The following is a 12,528-nucleotide window of genomic DNA, read 5'->3' on the forward strand; positions in this document are numbered from 1 at the left end:
GCTTTGGAAACAGTGGCGTACCGGACGTTCTTATTGGGGGAGGGGGGCTGTGTAGGGGTATGTGTATATGTAGTGTTTTTAACTTTTTATTTTATTTTGTGTTAGTGTAGTATAGTGTTTTTAGGGTACAGTCACATGGGCGGGGGATTACAGCGAGTTTCCCAGCGCAAAATTTGCTGCATCCCAAGATGCGAGAAACCCACTGTAAAAGCCTCGCCCATGTGAATGTACCCTGTACATTCACGGGGGTGGCGGGGCGGGGGGGGGGGCTTGCATCAGCTGTTGCAAAACCACAACTCCCAGCATGCATGGTCTGTTGCATGCTGGGAGTCATAGTTTTGCAACAGCTGAAGGCACACAGGTTAGGAAACACTGAGTTAGAAACAGACAATGTTTCCCAACCAGTGTGTCTCCAGTTGTTGCAAAACTACAACTCCCAGCATGCCCAGACAGCTGAAGGGCATGCTGGGAGTTGTAGTTCGGCAACATCTGAAGGGCCAGATGTTGCTGAACTAAAACTCCCAGCATGCCTGGACAGTCAGTGCATACTGGGAGTTGTAGTTTTGCAACAGCTGGAAGAGCACAGATTGGAGACCATTATACAATGGTCTCCAAACTGGGGCCCTCCAGATGTTGCAAAACTACAACTCCCAGCATGCATGGTCTTTTAGTGCATGCTGGGAGTTATAGTTTTGCAACAGCTGGAGGCACACAGGTTAGGAAACACTGAGTTAGAAACAATGTTTCTCAACCAGTGTGTCTCCAGCTGTTGCAAAACTACAACTCCCAGCATGCCCAGACAGCTGAAGGGCATGCTGGGAGTTGTAGTTCGGCAACATCTGAAGGGCCAGATGTTGCTTAACTAAAACTCCCAGCATGCCTGGACAGTCAGTGCATGCTGGGAGTTGTAGTTTTGCAACAGCTGGAAGAGCACAGATTGGAGACCATTATACAATGGTCTCCAAACTGGGGCCCTCCAGATGTTGCAAAACTACAACTCCCAGCATGCCCAGACAGCCAAAGGCTGTCTAGGCATGCTGGGAGTTGTAGTTTTCAGACTCCTAGAAGCAGCAGTGAAGATCTTCACTGCTGCCTCTGAGGACTACATACTTACCTGCTGGTCCCGTCGCTGCTCGTCCACGTGGCCGGTCCTGCCGCTGCTCCTCGGTCCTGCCGCTGCTCCAGGTAAGTCCGCCGGTCCCCACGTGTTCCCCCCGTGTGCCGCAGGTCCCCGCGAGCCCCCGCAGCCATCGTTCCCCGTTCTGCCCGACTTCCAGGGGCGGGCAGTGCGGGGGATCTGAACTTTCACCCCAGATCACTGTGATTGGTCCACAGGGACCAATCACAGTGATCGCTGACCAGGACCATCAATTGATGGTCCTGGGGGTGAAGCAGAAGTTGTCCCCTGCTGGAAACAGCGGGACTTCTGCCAGTTAACCCGTGCGATGCTGCGCATCGCCGGGTTAACTGAGTGTCATTTATAAACGCCGGGATGCGCGAACGCACTGCACAACCCGGCGTTTAGATATGACATTCTGCGGGAAGGGGTTAACGTTTCTGAAATTGTCCCTGACTTACTGTATTCACATCAGCTCCTGGACCAACATCAATTTTCTTCCTTTCACACCATTTGAGCTTAGATGATTACTTAGGAAAGGTAAGACAGACTGTATTGTCCAAGAGCTTTTGGATGGAATGAGCATAGAACAGAATTGAGAAGCTTACATTGTAACATATACTGTATATAGTACATGCAAGGCGCTAAAGCCAAAGGGTAGAACATTTTTAATGAAAACCAAAAACCTAACAATAGGTAATTTATTCATAATAGATTCCCTTTAAATTACCTGTGTTAGACTTTAATGTTTCACTGGAAACTGTTTGACCAATAAGATCATACTGTAGAAGACTGGAAGACTCTTCTGGAACTTCAACTGAGTACAGTGGACCCTTTTTCCATGTATACATAATTTCACTTTTGGGATAAGCGTCTGTGCATGAGAAATAATATTTCAGATTATTTCAAAATATTTAAAACTAACCAATATCATGTGGCATTAATCTGGTGAGCTTCAAAAATCTATTATTAAGTTATGTTCTTTTTATTAAATTATTGTTTTTACTCCTTCGTTCTAAATAATTTCTACTTGGAGACCTGTCATCAAAAGGTTGAAACATAGGAATGTTCCCTTACAACAGCCATCTATGATTTACTTTGAAACTCTACTGCGATTCACAAAAATCAGATTTAAAAAAATGGAGTGGAGTGGGGTTTAGGGTCATAAGTGGTGGTTCCAGTCAAGTATTTACCTGCTGGACTTCACTAGGTTGACACTAGTTACAACTAGGGAGAGATCTATCCATTAAAGGGGAACTCCGGTGGAAAACAAGTGGAAAACAAATGTTTTCAAATCAACTGGTCCCATAAAGTTCTACATATTTGTAAATTACTTCTATTTAAAAATCTTAACCCTTCCAGTACTTATCAGCTGCTGTTTGTTCCACAGGAAGTTGTGTAGTTCTTTCCAGTCTGACCACAGCGCTCTCTACTGACACTTCTGTCTGTGTCAGGAACTGTGCAGAGCAGGAGCTAACAAACCTCAGCAGAGAGCACTGTGGTCAGACTGGAAAGAACTACACAACTTCCTGTGGAGCATACAGCCGTTAATAAGTACTGGAAGGATTAAGCTTTTTAAACAGAAGTAATTTACAAATCTTTTTAACTTTCTGATATCACACCCCCTCCCATAGACTTGCATTGAGGCGGTGGGGCGTAACGTCACACAGGGGCGGAGTCGGGACATCACAAACTTCCGTTCCCGTGGTCGGGACCCAGACCCTCCAGCGCTTACGGAGCAGAAACAGGTGGGTGCCGCATGCTATATTGCGGGGGTCCCCAGCGACGGGACCCCAGCAATCAGACATCTTATCCCATATCCTTTGGATAGGGGATAAGATGTCTAGGGGTGGAGTACCCCTTTAAGCCTGACAGGATCGGGAGAAACCTACAGGGACCTCCACTGTCACTCGGAGCCCTGTTCTCAACTTATTCATAAATTATGATTTCTCTGAAATGCAGTAGTGTTTCAGAGCAAATAATAGATGGTTGTAATAGAGAAGCCTCTCTTGGCTTCATGTTGCCAATGGCTTAGGCAGCATAAAACTGGTAAAAGGTTTCCTGTGACACTATTATGCTGGGTTAAAGTCTGTAAAATATTTATAAAAACTGAAAGCCTATGGAAAAGTTATCAGTATACATATTATTTAAATATCAACCATAATTTTAACATTGGAGTTGTGGCAATTTTTAAACAATGTGTGCTTTCATGTCTACTTTTCTATAGACTTTTATGGATAACACATTATTTTACGGCCGTTTTTTCCTTTGATTTTACAATGTGTGAACCCAGCATAAGCATCAGTGTTTGACAGTTGTGATGTTTCTTTTGCTTTTGTATTTCTAAAGCATAACTGTGATTAAGGTGATTTGATGATTAGGGTAGGGATTTGTTGAAGGTGCCATAGACTTGCATGGGCATTCTGTCAAACCTGTGTCCTGATCCCTGTACAGATAAAATACTTCATGCTACAAGCCCATAGGACCAGTTCTAAGCTAGAGCAAATGTGATCAAGGTACAGATATTTTAGAGTATAAATGTATCCTAGATGGACTCACACTTTGATCCAGATTATGAACCACATGGATCCATTAGTCAATGGAAAATTGACAGATCTAATCTGATTTATTTTAACAAATTTTTCCTATATGTCAAAAAATTCTATACCAACAAAAAAAAAATCATAATGTCATTGTGACTAGAACAAAATCGGGTTCACAATGGGGGAGTTTTGTTAAAATCTGTATAAAGGAAAAGTTGCCAAGTTGCAAATAGCAACCTATCAGATCTCTTCTTTCACAGGTCTCTTCAAAAGTGAAAGAAGCAATCTGATTGGTTGCTATGGTCAACTTTTCCTCTACACAGGTTTTGATAAATCCCCCCATTAATATCTTTATGCTCTATATCTAGTAAAACATAACCTTATTGATGACCACTATCTATTCTGTAAGGGTATGTTCACACACTATATCCTATGGCTCATTATGAGTGGTAAAAGGCTGAAAGAAAAAGCCCTAAACTAAAAAAAACTGGGAACACAAAATTGGACAAAAATAAGGTTAAAAAATAAGGCTCAAAACAGTGTGTGTAGACAGCCTAAAATGGAAGCCATGACTACAGTGTAGACATAGCCTGGATACAATGAATGAATAAATAAATAAAGTAGAAAAGGCTAAGAAAGTCAGCTGGACATGAGCCCAAAATATTTATATGACTATAGTAATGATCCAGAATAAGGCTAGGTTTCTAAACAGATTTTTTTCTGGCGTTTTTTGGAAAACTGCCACTGCAGTTCAGAAGTGATTCAAAAGGAATGAGAAATATAAAGGAAGGACTTATATTTCTACATCCTACTGGGTCCACTTCTGACTTTGGTACAAAAACTACAGTGGCAGTTTTCAAAAAAACAACAGAACAAAACCTGTATGGAAATTTTGTCTAATAGTCATAATTTGAAGAAAGATGCATTCATTTTACTTACAACTTCCAAATTTAAGAGGGCATGCATGTCCGTCCATAGGAAAATTCATTAGCCGCATTGGACATTCTGCTTTGATAGTCAACCTAGAATAAAGATATATTGATATACCTATTAGTATTGCTATACTAGGCCACTTTTATTGATGTATTCTCATTGTAATATTCATTTAGTGGCCTGCTTGCTCAATAAATTAACAGTCAGAGAGGGATGGACTTTAATTCTAAAAGTTATCCCAAGATTAAAAGGTATCTCCTATTCACAGGATAGGGCATAACTAGCTGATCAATGGGGGTCCAACCGTTGGAACCTCCACCACTTACAAGATTGGACAGCTCTTGTGCCCCAGGCTCATGGGGCGTCAGTACACATACTTGGCCATAACTTTGTTCGGTCATTATGTAGTTAAGCAGGCTGTACATGTATGTCCTGTATCCACCCCCCATATGAAGCGTGATCAGCAGCTGATAAGAACCAGGACCCAGGCTAATGCCAGAGATCGTTGATTGGGTAGATGTCCGTCATTAAACCTTTGGTGATGCAAAAAAAAAAAAAAACAACAACAAGTCTGTAGATATTAAATTGAAAGCATTATGGCTCTTAGAAGGTGAGGAGGAAAAAAATGAAAGTGTAAAAATGAAAAATGAGTCCTCAAGGGGTTAACTATCTACTTGCATGCACAGTACACATTGTAAACTTTTGGATTTGCAATGGATTTCTCAATGTTTATAATAATCAGCACTATGTTACACATGCTGGCTATATATTTATTTACATATGATCTACTATTTGATGCACCCTTTTGATACCACTTGACCACATGCACTTTTGGTTATAATTTTTACACATTTTTGGACTCTTATTCACTAATGACACTAATGAGTCTTAATTAGGATAGTATGAAAAACCAAAACATAGCAAAAAGTGAAATAAAAAGGGGACACATTCAGGTTGTGTTGATTTAATATGTCGGACATTTCAATGTGAGGCATGCATCATTCACTGTATATAACATTGTATCCATTAAAGATGTGAGAGAAGCACCATGGTCTTTCAACAAATTGCCTACATCTAGGCCATTCTAACCAAGTTTTAAGAAGGTAATGGAGCAGTGGTTAGGTAAGGGCATGCACATGGGGAAAACACTTCAGATAGCCCAGACAGAACACTAGTAGCGAGGATCGTTTGATCTGCTGACAAGCACTTTCAGTTTCCTTGTCCACCATTCAGACATAGATTGCACACCCCTGTCAACTGCTGATGTGGTGATCTGGGAAGCCATTACATATGACCCCTCTGTCACACCTAGTAGGGATACTGGGGACACTCATGAGAGGGCTTTGTATTGCCCTTTTTCAGCAGGATGATGCTTTTCCACACACAGCAAGGGTTTGCTAGTAATGTCTTTGTGAGATTACAACACTTCCTTGGCCTTTCCAGTCACCAGATGCAAAACCAACTGTGCATTTATGATTCTTTGGAAACCTATGAGAATCTACAGGCCCAGCTACATTTGCTGGAAAATGTACTACATGATGCCATGTGGATCCTGTATGCCTTAATGCCCAAAATAATCTCATCTTTTATCCAGGCAAGAAACAAGCAAAGATGATACTGGAGCTACCTGCAGTTCTATTGTTTTCCCCAATAAGCATATGCTTTTGCTCTATTATTATAATCACTTACATATATCATCATTACATTTACACAAATTATCATTTGATTCCAACAACAAAACCTTTTTAGTGCATTATTTTTGGTGAATAAATATATTTATGCAACCCCTGAAGCTGAACAATAACTGGGGCCTTTGAAAAGTTAAATGGCCTTGTTCTTTTGCTTTCATTGTTCAATGGAGCACCACAACTGATGCCTCCTATCATAAATAATTCTCATCATTTTATCCAAATGCTCCCTCTTTAAAATGGAATAATTGGTGGTCCACCAGATTAAAATCTTCCAGATGACCTACTTGTTCTCTGCTTTTTTTAACACTAATTATCAAGGTCAACTAAAATGTAACATCCTATTAGGCTTTGACATTTACGGGTGATTTAGTATGTGCAACGTGAAAATGTCAGATGGAAACAAGAAAAAAATTTAAATATATAGAAATTATTTCAGCGCAGCCTAGTGAAGTTTCTCACCTCATTGTGTAGAGGATTGTCCCATTCTGCATGATTCTGAAAAGTTTATTAGGGGTTGTCATATTGTGAGAGATTGACCTTTTTCCATTTCTGAAAAAAGTGTCGGGAGTCCAGATCTTACTGACCATTAAGTTATTTAACCTAAGTATTTCTGTGGGTCCATCAAATCTTAGTCGCTCATCAATCCATGTTTGCCGGAAAAAAACATCCATTGTGTATTCCTAAAGGAAAATTCAGACCATTAAAGGTTTCAGGCCAAAACACCAGATCCAATAATTTAATAGACAACTTAACTAGCATGTTAGCCACACTTCTGTCACTGCTTAATGATTTTAATCCTATTACCATTAAGCAGTTACTTAAAAAAGCTACTGCAGGGGGAGGGGGAACGAGTCTTTTACTTAACGTCTCGCTGAACAAAAACTTAATCAAGCAGCACTAAATGGCTTGAATGTTCTAAGGCAAATTAGCAGAAAACCTGTAGAATAATTATATGCAAATATAAAATACTATGTAAAAATTGCTAAAAAAAAATGCTTTAAAAAGGGACACAGGAGCTTAATTTTTCTATATAATATTAGATAGCTATTTTTTTTAAATTAATTTAGCCATAGAGCATAATTATAACCCATTACACAATTTATGCCACCATTTTATACCCACATACCTAAAAGCAATGATTTAAAGAGACATTGTCAGGTTAAAAATCTTTTTATATGTTGTACATCTTGAAAAAACATTAACCTTTCTAAAATTCTTCAAAAAATGCACCTTATTTTAAAAAAAAAATTATGACTTATAAATAGACCACTAGGGGTCCCCATACCCAGCTGAAGCACATTCTAGAACAAAGTCCAGGAAGTGAGGATGGGAATAGAACTCCTCTGTGCTCACTCCTGTCCTGTTTTTTAGACTCCTGTCTGAAACCAGAGAGGAGGGGGGTTATGCAGCGATTGCATGAAGAGTCCTAGCACAGCAGACTTGGGGGGGGGGGGGAGTGAAAGCATTGTGAGTGAGGGCGGGTTGAGTACATGAGTAGTAGATATTCAATGAGTGAGCAGCAGAACAGAGGGATTTGTCAGCCAAATACAGAAGCTAAACACATAAAAACACATGTAAGAATCTGTATTACCTGGTGAGTAGCTGTATAGAATCTGTATTACCTGGCGAATAGCACAGATAATGATAATTGTTTTTTCTCAAAGATCTCAAAGAAATCTCATTTCCTGCATTTGCACAAGGTGGCAAAATTGCACAAATTTTTTTGCACAAGCCCTACTTTGCCCAAAAAATGTTGCACAAACTCTCACTTTGCACTAAAAATTTGGCACAAAGACAGAGTTTGCACCAAAAATAAAATGTTATTTTGGCACGGGGAATGATAAATCCACCATTCCAACCTAAAATGTTCTTTATTATATGTGTTCTATTACAGATCACTACAATGAACTTGTAATGTATTTATCCCTCATACCCAGTGTTTCCTAACTAGTGTGACACTGCTCCTACTGATCTGACTTCTTTTCAAACCATCTTTAGCGTAGATGCAGCCTGATGGTTTTATTGCTACTGCTGATACACTTTGACAGCCCTTACACCGGTTGTCTGTTCCTTCCAGAACTCAATTGGAAGTGCTCTGCAATAATTTCTGATCTGGCACTAACTTATGCCACTTCTTCTCAAACTGTAAGACAAGTCTCTTTTCTTTTAAAAAAGAAAAAAAAAACTCCTTACTTGCAGAATAGGCTTTTATCTGAATGCAATGATATCTGATTAAGCAATATGATTTAGTTTTTGGGTCTCAGTGTTATTTTACCATTATAAATTAAATATCATTTTCATAGATTGATCTTTGACCATCGGTAAGAATATGGCACCATTTTCTTGCTTAAAGGGTCCCAGGCGAAAAAGCATGAGACGTCCTGATCTTTACAATGATCCTGTCTTATCCTCTCCTTTCATACTGCTCCCTGAGGCTTGTTTTCTGGTAAAACATCCTCGAATGTATTGTTTTTCACACATGTTTTTAAGGCTCTCTTTGGTTGTAAACCAATATTTAAATACTTATTTGCTAACTTTAATGGTAAGTATATTGATCATCAAATAGCATTTAAATACACAAATATGTTGATATAATAAGCACAATTTTGGGTTGACTTTACAAATTTCTAAAATCGATGCAAAAAGTTTCCATAAACAGTGTTCCTCCAAATCAATATTACAACAGATGATATGATGGTCTCATACACGGCAGGCAATAGCTCTTCTGCTTACCTTGTGCTTCTTTTTGTACCTGGAAGTGGTTTTCCTTGCCTTGTACTTTTTTTTTTTTTCAATGCCTGTTGCCTACTTTATCCTTATGTATATTCACCTCATTACCTATAGGCTGGGTTCCCAAATCATAGAACTTTGTGGTGTATTTTATTTTTTGTTATATTTTTTTACTTGCACATTTTTAACTTTGAGTAAAAAAGGCAGTAAAAACTGATTACAGTTGCAAAATATGCTGAAATTTTTAGTTAGTGTGAACCTAGCCTTAACCCCTTAAGGACAGAATGTTTTTCCATCTTTGCACTTTCGTTTTCTCCTCCTTACCTTTTAAAAATCATGACCCTTACAATTTTGCACCTAAAAAAACCTATGGTGGCTTATCTTTTGCGCCACCAATTCTAGTTTGTAATGACATTAGTCATTTTACACAAAAATCTATGGCGAAACGGGAAAATTTTTTTTGGGGGGGGGTAAAAGTGACACCTTATCTTTATTTTATAGGTCCATACAATTAAACTGATATTGTACTTATATAGGTTTGATTTTGTATTACTTCTGAAAAAAATCATAACTGCATGCAGGAAAATTTAGACATTTAAAATTGTCCTCTTCTGACCCTTATAACTTTAATATTTTTCCATGTACATGGCGGTATGAGGGCTCATTTTTTGAGTTGTGATCTGAAGTTTTTATGGGTACCACGTTTGTTTTGATCTGACTTTTTGATCGTTTTATATTTATTTTTTTATGCTATAAAAAGTGACCAAAAATACACTATTTTGCACTTTGGAATTCTTTTGCGCGTACGCCATTAACCGTGTGGTTTAATTAACAATATATTTTTATAGGTCGGACATTTATATTTTATTTACACAGATTTTTTTCGTGAAAAGGGGGGTGATTCAAACTTTCATTAGGGAAGAGGTTAAATCATCTTTATTAACTTTTTTTCACCTTTTTTTTTTTGCAATGTTATAGCCCCCATAGGGGACCATAACATACAGTGGGTTGATTCAATGCAGTGCATTGATCAGTGTTATTGGCAGTGTATTGCTCAATCCTGGATTTCAGGTTTGGAGCAATCAAACGCCGATCGGACGCGCAGGAGGGAGGTAAGGCACCCTTCTGCTGCGTCCCAGCTGATTTTATCGTCCCGGTCAGCCCGACTGAGCTGCCGGGATCCTTTTACTTTCACTTTAGATGCGGCGATCAACTTTGTTCGTTGCATCTAAAGAGTTAATGCCGGACATCTGCCTGAACTGCAATGTCCGGCCAAGGGTCCTGACTATACCGTGAGGGTATGATGCAGATCCCTCATAATAAATTGAAATATATATGTCTGATTTTCGGGATTTTGGTAAGTGCCACCAGTATTCTTTTTTTTTTTCCAGTAACTCATAATATCGATCCCAGCACATCCTAACTGCAAACAGAACTGTTAATTATTCTATTGGGGCTATATACTCAAAAGCAATTGGATTAATTGTACCTTCTACTAAAGTAGAATGTTTTTATAGTAATTGAATATCAAGAAGTTATAACAGAAGGTAGAACACCCATTTTACAGTCCCTAATATCTAAATAAGTTAACAGTTTATTACATTGATGCACAAATACTATTAGAGTGAAAAACATGTTATTTAAAAAGATTTTAAAAAAAATACTTTATTAGTTGAAAAACATGTAATGTGACTTTCAAGCTTAGGGCATGGTTATTATAATTTTTATTATTATATCATACTTGATCTAAAAGTTGATCATCTTGTTTTAGACATCTATTGAGAATTCATACATGAGCTTGATAACTTTTGGCTTAAATCAATTATAGCTATTTTACTTAACCCCTTAAAAATGGTTATTATTGTTTTATTATGTAATCATTTACATATTTGTGGTCTATCAAAACAACTATACATATAAAGCACATTTTTAAAAATAGGGCACAGATACCTTCTGTAGCATATACTGACAAGAAGCTTAAACTAAGTAATCTGTTCTAATCAGTTTGCTTAAGCACTGCTGAGGCATTGTAACACAAAAGAATTACACAGCAACAACAAATACTTTCTACAAGTAATAATAATAATACGAAAAACCTAATTAAATATATATCTCTTACCATTTCAACATCTGAAACTGGACCAAAGCTTGTTACATAGATATCAGTTTTGACTTCAGTAACACGACCTGTCAGAAATGTATTACAACTGTATTAGCGATTAGAGGATATAACATTTTTTCTATAAAATGATAACTAAAAAATATAGATGCTGACGAAACTCATATATTTTTTCATTACTTGTTCTTTTTTTTATCTTACACCAACATTGCAATTTTGACTAGATGACTGTTATATATATATATATATATATATATATATATATAGAGAGAGAGAGAGAGAGAGAGAGAGAGAGAGAGAGAGAGAGAGAGAGAGACTTATAGTATCTTGCTCTTAAAGAAAAATTACCTCCAAATCCAGGACGTAGTCTGTTGTCATAACCATCCAGTAATCTATCCAAGATGCGTGTTATATTTTCAGAGTAAAAATTGTCATAGACAGAAGAGTCTCCAAAACCTTTATTTGTCCTGTAAACATTTATTCAGTAATAATATATAGATATGTGCATCCATACAAGTTTTTTTTTAGAAAGGCTAGACATGCATATTTTTAAGTGTATGAATCAAACATATCTTAAGTTAATGTCTTTACTTACCATAAGGCAATGTAGTATATCCAGAAGAGCAGCCAAGCCATGCCTCTATGCTGAAAAAATGTCCAGTAAAATCTCTCTGCCCAGTCACCCATGGTAAGCTTTACATGCCATAGGTTTTCTTTTTCAATAATCCATCAAAATTTTGCCGAAGAACTGTGCAGTGCAGATGGAGGTTTTCTCCCCCTTTTTGCTCTTTGATTTCCCTTTCAAGGAAAAGACTCCACTGACTTGCTCAGCTGAGGGAATTAGATGTTTGAAGGGACAGTACACGGTTGGAGAGCATTGACAATAATCGAATGAGGCATTATGGGAGATTAAAAGGAAGATATCCACAGCTAGTTTTGGCACAGAATTAGCAGGGACCCGTTAGGAATCTGGACAAGCCACGATATCTCGCTGATAAAGAAATGGCCCTTGCTCTGGTCATGTGTATTGAAATAGATTCATGTGTCAACATTACAATATGTTGCATTCACATTGCAATATGGAGGGAAAAAAATCACATCTGAACCTTTACAGGATATTGGATGTCAAGCAGAGAGCATGTCATTTCAGGATATTCTATAATTCTTGATGACATAATGTGATATCCTACCAGTAAAAATATTTTTTTTAATCAAATAAATACATCATTAAGTAGTTTGATATTTTTGAAAGGGTAGTATGAGAGTAAATGGGGTTCAGATGCAATACCAAAAAGAGACCATGTAAAAAGACAGCCATGTTTTTTGTTATTTCATACACTCTCTTTAAAGGGGTACTCCACTGCCCAAGCGATCAGAACATTTTGTTCTGAATTC

The 12,528-nt window shown here is 37.9% G+C and overlaps 1 protein-coding gene across 2 annotated transcripts in view; it reads right to left on the reverse strand.

Moving 5' to 3' along the window:
* The window catches only part of GABRA6 (gamma-aminobutyric acid type A receptor subunit alpha6), a 42,788-nt gene extending 30,718 nt beyond the window's left edge, over window positions 1–12,070 (reverse strand). Inside the window, exons 1-6 of one of the 2 annotated variants that reach the window (XM_056516671.1) lie at window positions 11,729–12,070; window positions 11,482–11,600; window positions 11,134–11,201; window positions 6,744–6,964; window positions 4,600–4,682; window positions 1,848–1,991 (exon numbers count right to left, since the gene is read on the reverse strand). In XM_056516671.1, the coding sequence (XP_056372646.1) occupies window positions 1,848–1,991; window positions 4,600–4,682; window positions 6,744–6,964; window positions 11,134–11,201; window positions 11,482–11,600; window positions 11,729–11,820 (727 nt within the window). In that variant the 5' untranslated portion in view covers window positions 11,821–12,070. The remainder of the gene's footprint in view (window positions 1–1,847; window positions 1,992–4,599; window positions 4,683–6,743; window positions 6,965–11,133; window positions 11,202–11,481; window positions 11,601–11,728) is intronic. The other variant, XM_056516670.1, reaches the window with a different exon arrangement.
* Between the last annotated feature and the right edge of the window lie 458 nt (window positions 12,071–12,528).

Source organism: Hyla sarda, chromosome 4 (assembly GCF_029499605.1).
Source record: "Hyla sarda isolate aHylSar1 chromosome 4, aHylSar1.hap1, whole genome shotgun sequence".
NCBI lineage: Eukaryota > Metazoa > Chordata > Amphibia > Anura > Hylidae > Hyla > Hyla sarda.